Below are 20,293 nucleotides of genomic sequence, written 5' to 3'. Positions count from 1 at the left end.
TTCCAATCCGGTGGTTGTATGATAGGGGCAGTGACCAAAGCTTCTTTTAACCTGCAAAATGCCTTTAGGCATGCATCATCAAACACAAAATCTGCATCCTTAAGGAGCAAGCTTGTTAGTGGCTTGGTTATTGAAGAAAAATCTTTGATGAAACGGCGGTAAAACCCTGCATGTCCTAGGAAACTTCTTACTTCCTTCACCGAGGTAGGAGGGGACATTTTTTCAATAATTGCAATTTTTGCTTTGTCCACCTCTATACCCCGTTCAGAAACTAAATGTCCTAGGACAATTCCTTCTCTTACCATGAAGTGACACTTCTCCCAATTCAACACTAAGTTTACCTGTTCACATCTTTCCAAAACTTTTTCCAGGTTAGTCAAACAATTATCAAAACTAGATCCATGCACAGAAAAATCATCCATAAAGACTTCCATTATGTTTTCAACAAAATCAGAAAAAATAGACAGCATGCATCTTTGGAAAGTAGCGGGGGCATTGCAAAGACCAAAAGGCATTCTCCTATAGGCAAAGGTACCAAAAGGACATGTGAAAGTGGTTTTCTCTTGGTCATTGGGGTGAATAGGTATTTGGAAGAATCCGGAATACCCATCTAAGTAACAAAAGTGTGAATGCTTAGCTAGCCTTTCTAACATTTGGTCTATAAAGGGGAGTGGGAAGTGATCTTTACGGGTTGCTTTGTTGAGCTTCCTATAGTCAATACACATTCTCCAACCGGTGACGGTTCTAGTGGCAATGGATTCATTTTTATCGTTCTTAATAACAGTGAGACCACCCTTTTTAGGTACTACTTGAACCGGGCTAACCCATTTGGAATCAGAAATTGGGTAAATGACACCTGCATCTAGGAGTTTTAAGACCTCTTTTTTCACAACTTCTTTCATGTTAGGGTTCAACCTTCTTTGGTGTTCAACGGAGGGCTTATAGTCCTCCTCAAGTAGTATCCTATGTGTGCACAATGAGGGGTTTATTCCTTTAATGTCGTCAATGGTATAACCTATAGCCTTAGGATACTTTTTGAGGACATAAAGCAATTTTTCAGTTTCCACCTCATTTAGATTTGCATTCACAATGACAGGGTAGGTTGAATTAGGGCCTAAGAATTCATACCTCAAGCTTGGTGGGAGTGGTTTAAGCTCCACCTTTGGTGCTTCCTTTGGTGAAGGGGTTGGTTCTTTTCCCATTAGCTCCTCTATGCCCACGTCTTCCATAGGCGGAGTTCCATCTAACATCTTCTCATACTCTTTGGCGTCTCCATCTAGTTTTGTACCTGCATCACTAACCAAGCATACTTCCAAACCATCATGTGTAGTTGATGCCAAAGGGCACTCTTTCACACAACGGTCAATTATATCAAACATGCAACAAGAGTCTTTAATGGAAGGATTTTTCATTAGTTTAGCAAGTTCAAATTCAACAGTATCCTTACCAACATTAAATTCCAATTTCCCATGTTTAACATCTATTATAGCCCCAGCAGTAGCAAGGAAAGGCCTTCCCAAAAGTATCGGTACTTGGTTATCCTCCTCTATTTCCATCACAACAAAATCTGTGGGGACATAAATTTCTCCTACTTTGACAGGGACGTCCTCTATGATTCCAGCTGGATACTTAATGGAATGGTCCGCTAATTGTAGGGTCATTCTAGTTGACTTAAGTTCCCCTAACCCCAATCTCTCGTAAAGTGATAAAGGCATCAAACTGACACTAGCTCCTAAGTCACACATCGCCCTTTTTACCATCTCAGGGCCTATGACGCAAGGTATGGAGAAACTTCCTGGATCTTTAAGCTTTGGTGGCAATTTATTTTGGATGATAGCACTACACTCTTCCGTAAGGTTCACCATTTCACTTTCCTCAATTTTCCTTTTTTTTGAAAGAATTTCTTTTAAAAATTTAGCATAGGTAGGCATTTAAGTTAGGACATCGGTGAATGGAACATCAATGTAGATTTTATTCATCATTTCAATGAATTTTTTAAATTGCTCGTCAAGCTTAGACTTGGTAGATCTTTGAGGGAAAGGGATTTTTGGGTTGAAGGGGGGTGGTGTAACTTCCTCACTTTGTGGCTTCTCATTCTCTTCTTCAATCACCTCTCCTTGTGGTTTACAAGCTTCTTCCTCACTAGGCTTGACTCTTAAGGGGTCCTCTAGTTGCTTACCACTCCTAAGTGTAACAGCGTTCATTCTAGGTTGGCGAAATTCTTGAACAACTAGTGAGAGCTGAGTCTCTAAGATTTTGTTGTGAGAGGAAATAGAGTCTACTTTTGATGTAAGTGTAATGAAAGATTCATTCAAAAGTCTAGTTTGATTTGCAAGCTCCTTGAGCTGTTCGGATTGGTTAAGAAGAAAATTTTCCATTAAAAGTTCAAGATTAGACTTTTGAATAACCTTTTGATCAATTACAAAACTTGGTGGTGTCGTTTTTTGAACCAAGGGATTGGGGCTTTGGTTAAAACTTACCCCTTGGTTGTTTTGAATAAAGTTTATTTGCTCAACACTACCTAGTTTGCAATCACTACATGCTTTACAAGAAGAAGGTGTAGAGGTAGAAGTACTAGCACTAACATTAAGTTTTTCAAATTTGTGGGTTAGTGCATCAATCCTAGAAGCAAGGTGGTCATAATCAGAGACTTCGTACATACCTGCCCTCTTTTTGGAGGGTGAAGATCTTGTAGTGAATTCTTCATCGGTCCATAGGAAGAGGTTTCGAGCCATGTCTTCGATCAAGGCATAGGTTGTTTCGAAGTCCTTGTTCATTAAGGCACCACCTGCAGCTGTATCAACAAAGATTTTAGTAGTATGAGATAAACCATTGTAAAAGGTGTGGATGATTAACCACTCTTCTAGACCATGGAGAGGGCAAAGTTTAAGCATTTCTTTAAAACGTCCCCATGAATCATGAAGAGATTCCCCCTCTTTTTGAGTAAATTGAAAAAGCTTTTCCCTAAGTTGGCCGATTTTTGATGGGGGGAGGAAACAGATGAGAAATTCACGCTTTAATTGGTCCCATGAGGTGATGGAACCAACTCTTAGGGAATGGAACCAGTTAAGAGCCTTGTTTTTTAGAGAAAAAGGGAAGAGATGCAGTCTTAAAGTTTCTTGGTTTTTCTTGTATGTCACAGTGAGCCGCCAAAAAGTTGAGATATGGAGATTGGGATCCTCATCGGGGGATCCCGAATAACAATTTTGCTGCACCATCTTAAGTTGGGCAGGCTTAATTTCAAAGTCTTCACCCTCAACCGTTGGGTACACAATAATAGCATATGGCTCTTCCGTTGAAGGAGTCACGTATTCTATAAGAGCACGTCTTTCAGCCATGTTGGTATTATTTTTGTGCTTTCCAAGAAGTTAATGGTGAAGGAAAATAAAAAAATAAAAATAAAAAGAAAAGAGAAAGAAGAAGAAGGAGTTCTAATCACTAAGAAAAAGCTAATTAAATTAGTTAACTCCCCGGCAACGGCGCCAAAAACTTGATAGGGCCAAACCGCAAGTGCACGGCCTATCGAAGTAATAGTAGTAAGTAGAGTTATCGTTCCGCTAGGGAGTTGGTCAATCCAATTAGCTTTTAGAAATTGATTAGAAGAGAAAGAAATAAGAAGTTTGGAGAGTGCAGTTTCTGAAGGTAAATAATAATATTAAAAAGCCTTGGGATCATTGGTTCGTCATAATAACGAATCTTTTCACAAGCAAGCCTTAAACTTATAATTAAACGTTAATCCTAATTACTAAGGACAAGTCTCTCTTTAGCATATCACAGCTCCTCTTAAAGTCAGTGAGTGTATCCCTCCAACAACCACACCTATTCTCATGGGTGATTGCCTTTGGGACCCTTGAAGATCAAAACTTTATGTGTCCCAAGGTTTGCTAGACTATTCTCATGTTTCGCAAACCTTGTCTAAATTCACTTGTTCGGATATCAAAGCTCCGCGTTCGCTTTATGAATTGATATCTGTGATGATGAATTAACCATTATCAAACCCTCCGCGTTCGCTTCCACAGTTTGATAATAATTAATTCATGTTAAAACGGTGAATTTAGATTAGGAATTAGGGTAACAATTAATTAGGGTTTAAGACTTGGCTTGATCCGGATTACGTCATTAGACTTATCCAACGATCCTAAGACAAAGAAGTCTGCTCACTCATGTTCATCGTAGACATGGGGGAAGAAGAGAGAAAATAACAGTAAAGTAAATTGCAAAGAAAGTAAAAGGGAAAATAAAGACTTTTATTAAAATAGCAATTGAAATAAACAAAGTAAAGCATGATTGTTTATGGTGGAGAGCTACTCTATTTATAGCTTTACATTTGACTTAGAAACTAAGCAACTAAAAGGATAAAACGGTAAAGCTGCAACAGGGTAACTTGGGCTTGAAGAAAAGCAGCAAAACAGGTCCTGGAGACGGGCACGGTCGTGCCACATATTGGCACGGGCCGTGCCAAGCTTCTGACTTTGGGGGAACATATTTTTGTCCCGTATCTTCGTATTCTTGCGCTGTATTTGTTCCAGTCCTCTTTCTTTTGCTCCAAGGCACCTTCCACCATATATTTATTCCTAAAATAAAATAAAACACAATTTGAAGTAAAATATTCTAAACTAAAATAAAATGCAATAAAATAAGACTATCTATGACTCATCACTGTCTGAGTACTTCAAAATGCTGAATGGGCCAACATATGTGAACCTGGTCAAAGACTTCTGGCTAAAGGCTGAGGTGTACAATGGAAAGCCTGCAAAGGTCGAAGTTAAACAAGCTGGGTCAAAGAAAGGGAAAACAATCATGGATATGAATCCCACCTCCTTTGATAGCTTGGAAATAAGGTCTGAAGTGATGGGCATTCCTATAACCATCACTGAGGATGTTATAGCTAAAGCTTGTAGAATGAATGCAGAAGGAAGGTTTCAAGAAATAGTCAAGAAGGAAGATGTCTTGCTACAAAGCTACTACAACACTCTTCTGGGTGGAAACAAAGATGCTAAGCCTTCTGAAATGGAGATTCACAACAGAATGTTGGTGAAATTCAGTAACGATTGCTTCTTTCAAAGAGCAGGAGTGTCTGATCAACCCAACAACCAACAGAAGCTAGCAATTTACATCATGACCAATCTGGAAAAGATAAACTTCCCAAGATATGTAATAGATCATCTCTGCCGGGCTATAAATGAAGGCACTATTAGAGGAAGAAAACAAGTACCTTATGGGAGATTGTTATCTGAGATCCTTTATCAAGGAAGAGTGCTGGATCTCTTGAAAAAGACAAGGGATGCTTCTGATAAATGCTTCGAAGTGTCTACTGCTGAAAGGACTATCAGTAGCAGGAGTTTATTCTCTATGAAGTTTATCAAGGAAGCCCCTCAAGATGAAAAGTGGTTGGAGTTGACCACAGAAGAAACTAAGATTATCAGGGACTTTCCTTCCATCTTTACGGAAAGCAATCCTAAAATCTTAATCAAATCAGTAGCTGAGTACGTCCTGGAGGAAGATGCTAGCCCTCAGGAGGAAGCTGCTCCTAGAAAAGGAAAGAAAGTCAAGGGAACTACTGCATCAGTAACTGCTACTGATAAGGGCAAGCAACAGAAGGTTGCTAAGAGAAAGAGAGGGAAAGCTGAAACCATTTTTCATAAAGAAAGGTTGGAAGAAGCTTGGGAGGAGATAGAGAAAGAAGAGGAAGAGCCTAAGCTGAAAAGAAAGAAGGCTCCACTTGATATGAAAAGCTCTATGGTTCAAGTGACTCCAGCCATGAAGAGAATGGCTAAGGAACATTCTGATGATTTCGAAGCAAATAGGCGAGAAGCAAAAGCTCTGAAGGATTTTGAAAGAGAAGAGCAAGAACAGATGGATCAGAATGAGAATCCTAGAATTCCAGAAGCTGATGCTTCAGGTTCTGTTCCTTCAGTTGGTGCACCAGATGCTACCATATCAGTAGCTGGCTCTTCAGACAAGGTAATTCAGATTCCAGTTACCTCACCCCTCATTTCACCCTCTTCATCACAACCACCTGCACCTGAACCTACAGAAGACACTTATGTTTTAGACAATCTTGCTCTCCACTACTTAGGTGAGCTACCCAAAGTTGTGTCAAATTCAGAAAAAGCCTCTGAAACAACTCCAGAAGCAGATGCTTCTGAAAATGTTGTTTCAGAAAGCCCCCATCAACAAACACCTGAACCACATAAACCCACAACACCCCCACAATCACCATTAACAACCATTGACCCTCAACTCCACAATCAAACAACAACTTCACCACAACAATCACCAACTGAAACTGACTTTCAACATTTACCTGAACACTCCCCAGAACCAACTCCCATGGATATTGACAACTCTCAAGTCAATGTCCAAGACTTAACCTCTACCGCACACATTGCTTCTGACCAGCCATCAACCTCAACCCCAACTCAACACTTAACCATTCCAGTTTCTAGCCCTGTTCAAGACCTTGAACTTAGTGATTCTGATCCTGAAATTCTTGAACAACCACCCCCAAACACTCTGGAATCTGGATATATTAATGCTGAGCTACTCACTATTCTCTATCAAATGCATAATCTGGTGGATCAAAGGAGGACAATTGATCTCACCAACGCATATGAAGACTCCTGGGTATCACTTCAGAATCGAGCTGCTGAGTTTATTGAAGATATAAAGGCTAAGTGCATCAGAAGCAAGGACGCTTCTGTCAGAAAGTTAATGGAGCATCTGAAGAAAAGTCTCAGAGTCAGAAGTCCTACACTGCTCCTGGAAACAAGCCATTCTTCTCAGAAATGGACTACTTGACCAGAGACGCAAGGATGTTTAAGCTTCTAAGGCAACAGATGGCAAAGCAGCAGCAAGAGGCTAGAGAAAGGGAACAGGCTCTTCTCCAGAGGCAACAATTTCTTGAAGAACAGTTGCAGAAGAAAATTGAAGAAATGGAGAAGATGAAGAAATAACAACAAACCAATCCTTAGTTGCACACCTTAGTGTTTTCCCTTGTTTGTTGTTTGTTTTAAGTTCTTAGTATCTGCTTCTGAAACTGTCTTGCTTTAATGATTATTGCTTCTGAATGCTTAATGGTTCTGAATGCTTAACTGATTCTGATTCTGATTGACTGGATAGTTTAGTTATTATTATACTCTCTTCATGTTTGAGTTTTTCTCACATCTTTTTGTCTCTTATGCTTATTTACTTTTATTTCAATTTTTTTTGATAATGACAAAAGGGGGAGTATATGTGACAAGTATTTAAAGGCTCTGAGCCCCATTAATGGTATTTGAATTTTTTTTTGAAAAACTTCTATCATTTTTTTTACCTTATTGGTATAAGCTATGAACGAAAGAAGGAGTATCAAAATTCAAGTAAAATTAATTGAACCATTCTTCTTATCTATAAGTTAATTCTTTCAATGATATTTTTTAAGCTCTGATAATTTTATTGTGCGAAAAATGAATTTAATTAACCTGGATAGAACTTAGGGGGAGCTTACAAACCTCACCTTAAAGACTATCAGACTCAGGGGGAGTTTGAGCTTACAAACCTCAGATTCTGAGCTTACAAACCTCAGAACCCCAAAGTCAACTTGTTAATTAGATTAACAACAATTGATCAATTTTTAAATACTTTTGTTTGTCATCATCAAAAAGGGGGAGATTGTTGGAACAAAATGTGTTTAACAATGAACCTTAAAGAGTTTTGATGATAACAAGGTATTAAAAATTGTAAATTGGACTAGCTAATATTTGTTCAAGTGTACAGGACCATAATTAAAATGTTACATCATCATTGGTTCTGAATGAGCAAATAAAGAGCAAAGGAAACAACAATATTTGAAGCTTGGACGCTCCTGAAGGCAACTTGCTACTGAAGAGAAAAAGCGCTCCTGAAGTTAAGTCGCTTCTGAAGTAAGAATAGTGCTCCTGAAGACAAGAGGTCCAGAAGTCATATCATCAGAAGTTGTATCATCAGAAGCTGCATCATCAGAAGCTGCAGAAGCTGCCTCATCAGAAGCCATTTCACCAGAAGCTGAATATCAACTGGATTTGCAAAGATTCAAGAATTGAAGAATTATCACTGCAAAAGCTGTCTATTGGATTCGAAAACACAACAAAGGATTAGTGGAATTTTGCAACGGTCATTTCAAAGGTGTTTGAAGGCATGTGCTTGCAATTTGGACGAAAGCGTTGACATTTGTACGAATTGTACAACCACGTTCTCCACTACTCTGTTTTGTGTCCACGCTACAAGATAAGAAAACAGCTCCAGAATACGGCTTCGCCTGCATAGATGTTCCTTTGGATAAGGAATGGATTTCAAATTAGTTCTTCATAGGACAACAACCAAATCAGGCAAAAGATCAAAGGTGAAAGATCAAGCTTCAACAACGACTCTTTGGTGTGCTGGCAATTTCACAACGTCTCTTTCACACCTCTATATAAAGGAGTGAAGACCTAGAGATTTGGTAATGCTGAACGACAGACTCTCAATATTTTTACAAGTGCCAAACCTCTGCTGAAATTGTTCTGCATTCACTTAGAATTTCTGTGTCTCAAAGTCATATCTTAGAAATTCTTAAGTCCATTGAGTCTGTATCTGATTTGTATTGTGAGCACCTCTGATTGTATATCAAGTGTTCAACCTTAAACAATTTTCTGTGTAATTTTGTTTAGTTAGGAAGTCTCTTGCAGTTGTGCTTGAGCAGGAAGTCTCTTGATTGTGTTCTTGAGCAAAGGAAGTCTCTAGCTTGTGTGCTTGAGCAAAGGAAGTCTCTTGCTTGTGTGCTTGAGCAATTGTAATCAGATATTACTCTTAGTGAAATCTCCTTGGAAGTGCAAGGGGGACTGGACTACTTCCGGATTGTGGAAGGAACCAGTATAATTGCTTTGTGTCGTTCTTCTTCTCTCTCTGTTTTATTCCGCTACATTTAGATTCTGATTATCACTTCAGAAGCTGTCTCACTTAGCTTCTGATCAGTGTGTTCAGTTTTTAGGAGAAACGAAGAATTTTTCAAAACACAATTCAACCCCCCCCCCCCTTCTTGTGTTTTTCTCACCTTCAAAAAGATCCTGAGAAGATGGGCTAGCAGATTCCTTCTGGACGGAGAAATCCTATACAAGAGGAACTATGACATGGTCTTGTTGAGATTTGTTGATAAACAAGAAGCTGAGAAATTGATGCATGATGTACATGACGGCACCTTTGGGACCTATGCTACAGGTCACACTATGTCAAGAAAACTGTTAAGAGCCGGCTATTACTGGATAACTATGGAGCGTGACTGCCACAGACATGCCAAGAGATGCCACAAATGTCAAATCTATGCTGACAAGATTCATGTGCCTCCACATGCTCTCAATGTTATATCTTTCCCATGGCCTTTCTCTATGTGGGGCATTAACATGATCGGAAGAATTGAACCAAAGGCTTCCAACGGACATCGTTTCATTCTAGTGGCAATTGACTATTTCACCAAGTGGGTTGAAGCTGCTTCCTATGCCAATGTAACCAAGCAAGTGGTGGTGAAGTTTATCAAGAATAACATCATCTGTCGATATGGTGTTCCTAACAAGATCATCACTGACAATGGTTCCAATCTGAACAATAGCATGATGCAAGCTTTATGTGAAGAATTCAAGATCGAACATCACAACTCTTCTCCTTATAGACCTCAGATGAATGGTGCAGTCGAGGCCGCTAACAAGAATATCAAGAAGATTGTTCAGAAGATGGTCACTACTTACAAAGACTGGCATGAGATGCTACCTTTTGCCTTGCATGGTTACCTACTACAGTGCGCAGTTCAACCGGGGCAACGCCTTTTTCTCTGGTATATGGAATGGAAGCAGTTCTCCCTCTGGAAGTGGAGATTCCATCTCTTCGAGTGATCATGGAACCAAAACTAACTGAGGCTGAATGGTGTCAGAGTCGGTATGATCAGTTGAATTTGATTGAAGAAAAATGTATGGATGCTATGGCTCATGGACAGTTGTATCAAGTGCGAATGAAGAATGTGTTTGACAAGAAAGTCCGACCTCGAGAATTCAAGGAAGGCGAACTTGTATTGAAAAGAAGAATAAGCCAGCAACCCGACCCAAGGGGCAAGTGGACTCCTAACTATGAAGGCCCTTATATTGTCAAGAAGGCTTTCTCTGTCGGTGCTTTGATCCTTACACACATGGATGGTGTTGAACCTCCAAATCCGGTAAATGCCGATATAGTCAAGAAATACTTTGTCTAAAAAGAAAAGAACAGCGTGGTAGGTCGAAAACCCGAAAGGGCGGCCTAGGCAAAAATGCGCTTCCCAGTGGATCGAAAACCTGAAAGGGCGATCCAGGCAAAAGTTAGGGACAAAAAAATGAATATGAAAAAGCTCGCTGAGATTGTACGCAACTCAGGCAAGAATGAGCGTCTCGATGAGCCGAAAACCCGAAAGGGCGGTTCATGCAAAAATGAGATTGATAATAAAAGACAAGTAACTATATCTGGCAAACCACCATCACCCCTTGGGGCATCTGCAACTGTCAATGATCGTCTTCATCAGAAGCTCCTGTACTTGTGAATTCAAAATTTCTATGAAATGTAGCGGTCATCGTGTTCAATGTACCACCAACCAATAAAATTACCATTTTCCAAGCTTTGTAAATCCGTGGAGTTATGTCTTTGGCTGACTCTCACTCTTCTACATCAATTTGAGCCTGTGCTATTGTTTGAAACTCTATTTTCTTTCTATTTTCAAATGCTATATACAAAATATTTTCTTTCCATTTTGATAATGTCAATGTCTGAAACAAACATTTTTGAAAATTGAAAAATCTTTTCTGTCTATTTTGAAAGCAAACCTGAGCAATAGGGTACATTCCAGTGAAACATGCATGAATGAATGAGTGTCAATGTCTATTCCAATACGTGTTACAAGCAGGTTGTTCCCCAGGATGATCTGTGGTCAATGGCAAGAATGAAAAAACAGAATGAAAATGGAAAAAGGGCAAAAATGAGCACCCCGCTGATTGACAACCTATGAAGGCAATTCAGGCAAAAATGGGGCAGTGAAAAGAATCTATTCCCGGTGAATCGAAAATCCGAAAGGGCGGTTCAGGCAAAAATGGGATTGAAGAATAAAAAATGAAAGAACGAAAGAATGAAAAGCATTGACCATAGATGCGAACATCCAATGTTTACCCAGCACTGACACGCCTAACAACGGCGACCTGTATCCAAGAATCTTCCAAGGGTCCCTCTTCTACAAGTTTTGTATGTGATATTGTATATTGCCCTCAGCCATGGTTTTGATACGTCTTTTAAATGACGGTCTCTCCAAAGAGGATTTCCATAAGTATATATTACAGCACGAGCCATTACGTGCCCAATCTTCCAATGTTTCGTCTGTCTCTGTGAAACTTCTCTGACAAACTACAAACCAATCATGCATTTCAAGCATTCATACATGCATAATCATGCATTCTATGTGCCCATACATTTGATAATATTGTTATACCATACATACATGTTGCATTTCCAATCTCAATTTCAATTCAACTCAATCTCAATTCAACCCAATCTCCACTTTCAATTCAGTTCAATCTCAACTTTCAATTCAATTCAATTTCAAGTTCCAATTCAACTCAATTCCAATTCTCCAATTCAATGTCTACGTCTCTGTCAAACTCTCAATTCAACTCCATGTCTATGTCTATGTTTGTATTTCTGGTTATTTTCAATTTTCAATGTCTCTTTCAACATCAACTGTCAATTCAATTCAATGTCTCAATCAATGCTAATTCACTCTCAATTTACTCTTGGGCCAACAATAATGGTCATGTCTATCTTCAAATCAAGTCAATATCAACTTACTCTCAATTTGTATCTTGCTACATGTCTTGGTATTGGTCAAGTGGCTAGTTCGCTCCAAAGAACAGCTTGTACCTGCTTATATGCCTATGTTTCCGGTCAAACGGCAAGTTCGATCCAAAGAACAGTTTGTACCCTGCTTATGTTTTGTTATCAGTCAAACGACAAGTTCGATCCAAAGAACAGTTTGCACCAACCTACATGTTGTGATATTGATCAAGCCGTAAGTTCGATCCAAAGGACAGCTTGTATCAACCTTTTTGTCTATGTCTCCAGGTCAAACGGCAAGTTCGATCCAAAGAACAGTTTGTCCCTGCCTATCTGTTTATGTTTTCAATCAAGTAGCAAGTTATATCCAAAGAACAGCTTGTATCTTCCAATATGTCTATGTTTCCGGTCAAGTGACAAGTTCAATCCAAAGAACAGCTTGTACCTATTCTATATTCCTATTCCTAATCAAGCAGCAAGTTCGATCCAAAGAACAGCTTGTACTCACCCTCTGTTTGTATTCCATGGTCAAGTGGCGAGTTCGATCCAAAGAACAGCTTGTACCTATCTTTTGTCCCCTGGTTTGTCTACCCTGTCAATGTCTACCTACATCCCCAGTGATATGACATGCTTTGTAGACTCCAATTGTTCGTCTCGCATTCATAATCGAAATATTGCATGACATTCATATTTTGAAAATGAAAGAAGTGTATTTTTATGCCCAAAAACAGTGCAAATGCTAATATTTAAGTATCTTCGTCCCGTCAAATCAAAGACTTTGTTTATTGACTCTCCGGACAAAGAAACTTAAATAGGGGCAGCTGTTATACCCTAATTTTGGGCCTAAAAATACTGACTCAATTCTTCTTTTCTTGCATGTTAAAACCATCCAAAGGGTTTTTCTTGCATTTCAAGTCATTTGATTTGTCTCTGATCAATTGCATCTTTCTCTGCATCTTATTTCAATATTATTTACAAAATTCATGAAAAAGGGTATTTTAGTCATTTTCCCATTCAAACTCATTTTTGTCTTTAAGAATTGATTGTGTCTTTTCAATTGGTTTGTATGAGTCCTTGTTTCAAACCCATGTAAAGGTCCATTTCAAAAAATTACATTTGAAGTCACTTTGAGTCAGTTTAGCCCCTAGGGGCATTTTAGTCATTTCCAGTGTTAAAACTCTGTTTAATCTCTAAATTTTGCCCCTGAGTCTTTTAATTTGCTTGTATAAGCTCTTGTTTTAACTCCCTGTTAAAAAACCATTTTAAAATTGTATCTGAGTCATTTTGAGTCAGTTTAGTCCCCAGGGGTATTTTGGTCATTTCACATAAAATTTTGACAGAGAGAGGTTACTTTGAAGTACCTCATTTATGCAGCTGGTTCATTTTAGTCCTTTTGTTGATTTTATTTTTCGTTTCACTTTACGTTTAGTCAAATTTACCAATTTTAGTTCAAATTTTATTTTTAATTTTCCATTTTTAAAGTCCTCAAATTTCTAAAATTGCATTCAAGTCCTTTTTTTTGGTTTCGAATTTGTTTTTAAGTCATTTTATTAAAATTGCAGAGTAGTCCCATTTTTTCTAATAATTGCAGAATGATCCTTATTTTGTATCAAGTTTATTTTTGACCTTTTTTAAGTTTTGCAAGTTGGTCCTCTAACTTTCCAGAATTGCACAAAGGCCCTTAAGTCCAAATTGGTCCAAGGTCGAATCAAAACAAGTCCAGGGACACATGTCAGCAAGCTATTGGCCAAGGTATAACACATGTCAGCTATAAATACGAGCCAAATCATCAATGCACAAGATCACCATTCACTAAGTGCCAACTCACACAAACAGAATCCACAATTCTCTCTCCAGAATCAAAGATCAAAATCATAACCGTTTCCAGAAATCATCAAGAACATTCATCAAACCCTAATTTTCCAGAACGAAAGATTCAACCGAATTCTTAAGAATTAACGAAAGTTCTCGGTGATTCATTACTGAATCTTCATCATCGAACTTGTTTCTTCGCAATTTTGGTGCGAATTCATCACCAACGGTGACGAACTCAAACACGATCACGAAGAGAGAGAGAGAGAGAGAGAGAGAGAGAGAGAGAGAGAAGAAGAAAAATTAAAGCAAGTTTCGAACCAGTGAAGAAGAAGAAGAGAATAACTGATTTATTTTCAGTTCAAGAACTTACCAGAAGCATTCGCAAGGATCTTTTCGTTCGAATCTCCGATCAAAACCAGGTAATCATCAAAACTTCTTCGTTTTTCATTGCAAAAGCTCAACGAAGGGCCACAAACGTAAATAAACGGTGAATCGAAGCGGAAACTTTGAAAAGATTTGAAAAAGATTGAAACCGAAACCCTAAAAATGTAATCCATGGAGATTCACCGTTTATTTGCAAAATCTAAGTTCATATCCATAATCAGTGTAGAAAATAGAATAGATTAGGGTTTCGTTTCAAGAAGTTTCGAAAAAGATTTGAAAACCTAGAAACCGTAAGATTCAAGTGTAGATCTGCTCATATCTAAGCCTCATTTCAAAAAACCAGTTCCAGAATCATAAAGAGGAGTCTCAGACGAACACAACGATGCAAAAATTTCCAGAAAAGAGTTCAGGTGCGGCGGCGCCACCGGCGAGCCACCGCACCTCCTCCGTTGTGTTCGTCGGAGAACACGATCAGAGAAGGAGAAGAGTTGCAGAGCTTCTCTCACTAGGAGAGAGCTTAGAGAGAGAAAGGGAAGTGAAGAATGAGGCGAACCGGTCCCCAAATCTTTATAAAGACCATTGAACCGGACCGGTTCAACCTTGGTTCACTTCTGGTTCACTCTCCACCGTTTGATTTAGGTTTAGTTTGATCTGGATCAATCCAACGCCCCTGATGTGTTTGGATGATCCAAGATCCGTTTCCCCTTGGCCTGGGCCTCCTTTCTATGCAGATTTTGCATCCTCATGATTTTCTTGCTATTCATACACTGCTGTTTGATAATTACACCCCTGTTTTGTCCAAAAATTCATATTAATATTCCTGAAAAATTTTTATATGTTCTTGACATTTTTCTTGACGTTTTTGTGATATTTTTATGTGTTAAAACCTGAGGAAAATATATGTGGTATTTCTTACTAAATTGTTTACTATTTTGTTAAAATTTGTGAAGTTTTGTATGTTTTTGAGTCTAAAAATCCTTTAAAATTCTAAAAATTTTCCATGTATGTTTCTTGTTAGTTTTGTGATATTTTTGTGATGATTTTGCATATTTAAAATTGATAAAAAATAATGTGATGCTTTTCTTGCTATTTTGTGATGTTTTGTATTAAAAATTTGTGAAAAGTACATGTTCTTGATCCCTAATCATGATACATGATGTTGATTTGTGAAGTGTGAATTTGTAATGAATTTCTTGCTGTTTTGAAGTGTGTTTTTTACTGCATGTGAATATATTGTATGTGTTTACTTGTTTTACAAGTCATGTGAATGTTTGTTTGTGAAAATAAAGTGCCAAGTATGTCTAGAATATGGCATGATTCTTGACTTGAATGTGTTCTTGTAATCCTCATATCATTGATTGTGATGAAACCTTTGAAAATTGTCATGACATGGGAATTATGGGTCATATATTTGGCTTCGTATTGTGACAAATTTTAGGTGTATTTTGCTAAGAGTTTTGTCACCTCTTGTGTTAAATTTTTGCTACTTGGTTTAAAATTTTTACTCTATTATGCCATATTATGTTACTAACCCTCTCATCCATAATTCATTCATAGCATTCTCATCCCATCTCTTTAGATTTATATTCCTTGCAATTTACATTTCTTGCAAAGAATTAGGATGTAAAGACCTAGGAATTTTGTAATTTCTTTTATGCAATTTAAATTCTTGCAAGACCATAGCATGTATTTAGGCCAATGATGTAAAGGACAATGAACTCTAATGATGTACACCGACACAAGCACTGACACATGCACACACATCACATGGATACTTTAGATGTATGCCTAGGGAATGTATGCTTTAGATGTATGCTTAGGAATCGCGATACTTAGAAAAATTCTCTTTTCCAAAAAATATGAACAACATCACTCAAATATTTTTCTAAATAAACTTTGGGATCAAAATCCCATTGATTTTCCCCTTTATTTTCTTAAACGAAATCGTAATGAATTTTAATCATACTTGGGCATTTTGCAAAATAACTAATTCCACCTCACTCTTTTCCAAATCTTATGCCCTTGAGGCCTCTTTTCCTCATTCTTCAAAATTCCATTTTCCAAACTTAAAATCAACCAACAAAAACAAAAACATTTTTGGAAGAGAACTACGATGGATTTGATCCCTTAAAAGGGTACGTAGGCAAGGAACCAATATTCCTTCAATTCAAATAAAATAAAAATTCAAACGCTTTCTTCTCCCTCCAATTCTTCACTTAGTAAACCCTTAGGTGTAAATATCATTTTTCAAATAGCATTTAAAAATAAAGCGCGCGCGTAGAAAGTAAAGACGGTTCCTATAGGATACTATAGTCGTTATGGGTGCCTAACACCTTCCTGTAGCGAAAACAACTCCCGGACCTCGATTCTCAAGGGTTTTGCTTATTTTTTCCCTTCCCAAGAAAAAATGAGATATCAATGGTTAAAAAGGTTCAAACGTAATCAATGTTTGACACCCAAAAACCAAGATAAAACACTAGGTATAACCCTGACCATAAGTGTTATAGCAGTGGAAAACTTAGGTTGATTAAGACTGCTTTGTTGTCTAGGAAACTGATACCAATTCTGAAACACTCACCTGGTATGAAAATAAAGGATTTGCAATCAACTTGTAAAGATAAATGGGGAGTTATGTTGAGTCACTTTAAGCTTTATAGGGCTAAGAAAAGGGCTTTGGAACTGATTCATGGTGGAATAGATGAGCAATATGCTCATCTTAGAAATTATGCTGAGGAGTTGTTGAGGAGTAATCCAGGTAGTACTGTTAGGATTAAATGTGCAGTTGGAGATGCAGGGCCAGTGTTTGAAAGGATATATGTATGCTTCAATGCATGCAAGAGGGCATTTGTTACAACATGTAGGCCCTTGAATGGCCTTGATGGATGCTTTTTGAAGGGCAGGTATGCTGGACACCTTTTGTCTGCAATTGGGAAAGATGGGAACAACCAGATGCTGCCTATTGCATTTGCAGTAGTAGAAGCTGAAACAAAGGAATCATGGGACTGGTTTCTTGAACTTCTTTTGGGTGACTTAAATGGTATTCAAGCAAAGAAGTGGTCTTTCATATCAGACCAACAAAAGGTATGTGAATGTATTTTATTTTGTAAATTATAATAGATGTGTAAATTAAGAGTCTTTTGGATATGTAAATTTTGTACTAATGATATGTTGTTTAAATGAAGGGACTGGTAAACACAATTGCATCATGTCCTGATGTTGTTGAGCATAGGTTATGTGTGAAGCACCTGTATGGGAATTTTAAGAAGAGACATGCAGGTGAGCATTTGAAAGAAGCAATGTGGATAACAGCTAGGTGTACTACAATGGTGGAGTTTAACAAAGCTATGGAAAATGTGAAGAAAATTGATGAAGCTGCATGGAAGGAGTTGAATGAGTTGGCACCAGGTATATGGACAAGGGCTGCCTTTAGCACTTACACATGTTGTGATTTACAAGTAAACAACATGTGTGAGGCCTTTAATTCTGCAATTATTGCTTTAAGGGATTTGCCTATCATCTCACTCATTGATGGTCTGAAGCAATACATAACAAATAGGATAGTAAAACTTAGGGATTTTATGCTGAGGTGTGATGGAGATATTTGTCCTATGATTAACAAACTGTTTGATAAGTATAAGAAAGAAGCTGAGGGTTGGTCTCCAAATTGGAGTGGAGATAGGGACTATGCAAGATTTTGTGTTTCAGATGGGAGTGATGCATATGTGGTTAATCTCAAAGAAAAGACATGTGCGTGTAGAAAATGGGAACTAACTGGAATTCCTTGTCATCATTCAATTGCTTGTATCTGGTACAACCAGCAAAACCCAGATGAGTTTGTTGCTCATTGGTACAGGTTAGTTTACTTTCTTTACTTGTTTACAATTATTTTTTTCTTTTTTGGGATTTTATTCAGTCATTTTATTACTTTACAGGAAATCCACATTTCTAGATACTTATGACAATCTGATACTTCCATCAAATGGACCAAAGTTGTGGCCAGAAATTGACTTGCCACCTATATTGCCACCTTCCATGAGAAGGGCACCTGGTAGGCCCAAAAAGCAAAGAAAGAGAGCAAATGATGAGCCAAAGAAACCTTCTGCTTCTGCTGCTGCATCTGGTACGCAATCTTTGGTCAAAAGGAACCAAGTCACTGTGAGGTGCACAAGGTGTGGTGTCTTGGGTCATAACCAAAGAACATGTTATGGTAAACAAGCTGCTGAGAGGAAAATTCCAGCAGGGGGTAACAAGGTATATGCTCTTTCCATCTCTTATATGCTTCTGATACATGTTGTGTTGGTTTAAATATTTGCATGTTGTCATGTGTATTGCAGACTAACACAACTGTTACACAACCTCATCTTGGGAAAGAGAAGCAAGCAGCTAGGAAAAAAGCAGTGGCAAAGAAGAAGACACCAGCTGCTGCCAACATGATCAACACTCAGCCACTACCTGCTGCCAACATGATCAACACTCAGCCACCACCTGATGCCAACATTGTCAACACTCAGCCACCACCTTCTGTCACAACTGGACCACCAGCTGCTAGTAGCTATACAGCAGGTGCAAGCAACACTTTGAATGTGACCAAAACTGTCAATGTGACCAAAACTGTGAATGTGACCAACTCTGTGCCAGTTGCTGGCACTAAAGCTAAACCACAAGTTGTGGGAGAGAATGTGTTAATGGTGCCAAAGAAGGGCAGGACCACGGGTACAAAAAGAAAGAGTGGTGATTTGGAGCCTCTTGGGACACAACAATCAGTGAACAAGAAATGAAGTTAACAATCAGTGAATTGGCAACTATTTAATTACTTGAGACTTATTTTCTATTTTGGGTTGTAATGAAATTTAAGTACTCATTTAGTTGCATTTTTTTTTTGGTTGTAATGTTTAAGTACTCATACTTTATGTCATGTTTTGGTACCTTTGGAACCTAAGTCCTATGTTGGGTTCTAATGTTTAGGTGCTCAGACATATTATGTTCTCTTTTGGAACCTAAGTCTTCTTTTGGATTGCAACTTAATATCAAGAACATGTTATGTATTATATTATGTCTACTATATCTTGTGTTCATATCAGTAACGTGCATATGTTCATAAACACAAATTTTTTCATTCAATTGCCAAAAGCTAGGGCTACAAAATACTTCAACATCATTCAGGTTCTTACAACAAAACACAGTACATCACAAAAACTAACAACTTTACAACAAAAAACAACACAAACTAAACAACTTAAGAACAACATTCAACCTTATTTCATAGCTAACCCTAGAGCTAAAACCATGCACATGAACAACATAATTCCCAATACAACTATGGCAATCACAAGACTTCTTTCCTTCTTCATCAATTCATCATTCTTCCTTAACAGTGCTCGAATAATTTTCTTGTCTCTCAGGCACCTCAGGATCAAACCACCTAAAAAAATTGCATTTTCTTCTCACAAAATATTTCCCACAACCATGAAACCTCCTCCCTGGATTTTCGTCAGTCCAAGCAGTGACCAACGGGGATTCAACACCACAGTGACAAACAACCTTGTTTCGATGCTTCAAGGAAGACCCGCTGACCGATGAAGATGAAGATTAAAATTCAACCATTTTCGTTTCTGGATAAATCACGAACAAAGAAGAGGGTGAAGATGAAGATGAATCAGAAAACGAAGAAGCAGATGGAGATTGAATCTGCAAGTTCAAATTCAATAAAGAAGATGAATGAATCAGAAAACGATTCCAAAATAAAGGATGAAGTGAATGGAAATTGAACAAAGAAGAGGGTGAAGATGGAGATTTAGTAGAGGAACAAAGGATTGGAATGGATTTGGTGATTTGGGAATTTGGGGGTTTTAAAAACCCTAACTTCCGACCGTTGGGGGAGGGAAAAGCAACTCATGTGCCTTCCTTTTCCATTTTCCTTTTTTCTTTTTTTTTTTGTTTCATAAAGCCAGCTTGGCATTGTTTTTTAAAAAAATAATAAAAAAAATCCAGGTGGCACCTCAGTCACCGTTGAACAAGTCAAAATTGGCTTGGGGGGCCAAAATTGCAACCAAAAGTGAACTTAAGGGGCCAAAAAAGAGATTTTTTTTTAGGGGGCCAAAATCGCAACTTTTGGATACTTAGGGGGCCAAAAGTGTAATTAAGCCCAATTTGTTTTAGCCAAAAATTTGTCAAAGGGGGAGATTGTTGGGTATTTGTAATGGTTGCATTATTGCTAAAACAAATATCCTTGTTCTGTAAGTTGGAACCAAAGTTCCAA

The 20,293-nt window shown here is 38.0% G+C and overlaps 1 protein-coding gene and 1 non-coding gene across 2 annotated transcripts in view; both read left to right on the top strand.

The window, feature by feature from the left end:
• The window catches only part of LOC146922254 (uncharacterized), a 53,093-nt gene extending 34,015 nt beyond the window's left edge, over positions 1-19,078 (top strand). The window contains exons 3-6 of the mRNA XM_085711502.1: positions 16,515-17,115; positions 17,217-17,887; positions 17,967-18,285; positions 18,369-19,078. Of these exons, the coding sequence (XP_085567628.1) occupies positions 16,515-17,115; positions 17,217-17,887; positions 17,967-18,285; positions 18,369-18,812 (2,035 nt within the window). The 3' untranslated portion in view covers positions 18,813-19,078. The remainder of the gene's footprint in view (positions 1-16,514; positions 17,116-17,216; positions 17,888-17,966; positions 18,286-18,368) is intronic.
• On the top strand, positions 2,866-2,972 carry LOC146922255 (small nucleolar RNA R71). Its single transcript, XR_015013002.1, has one exon. It is a non-coding gene; the product is annotated as a small nucleolar RNA R71 (small nucleolar RNA).
• Positions 19,079-20,293: the final 1,215 nt, after the last annotated feature.

This window comes from Medicago sativa, chromosome 5 (assembly GCF_051527215.1).
Source record: "Medicago sativa cultivar Bolivia chromosome 5, Bolivia_mono, whole genome shotgun sequence".
NCBI classification, from domain to species: domain Eukaryota; kingdom Viridiplantae; phylum Streptophyta; class Magnoliopsida; order Fabales; family Fabaceae; genus Medicago; species Medicago sativa.
This window is presented reverse-complemented; position numbering and strand designations above follow the sequence as displayed.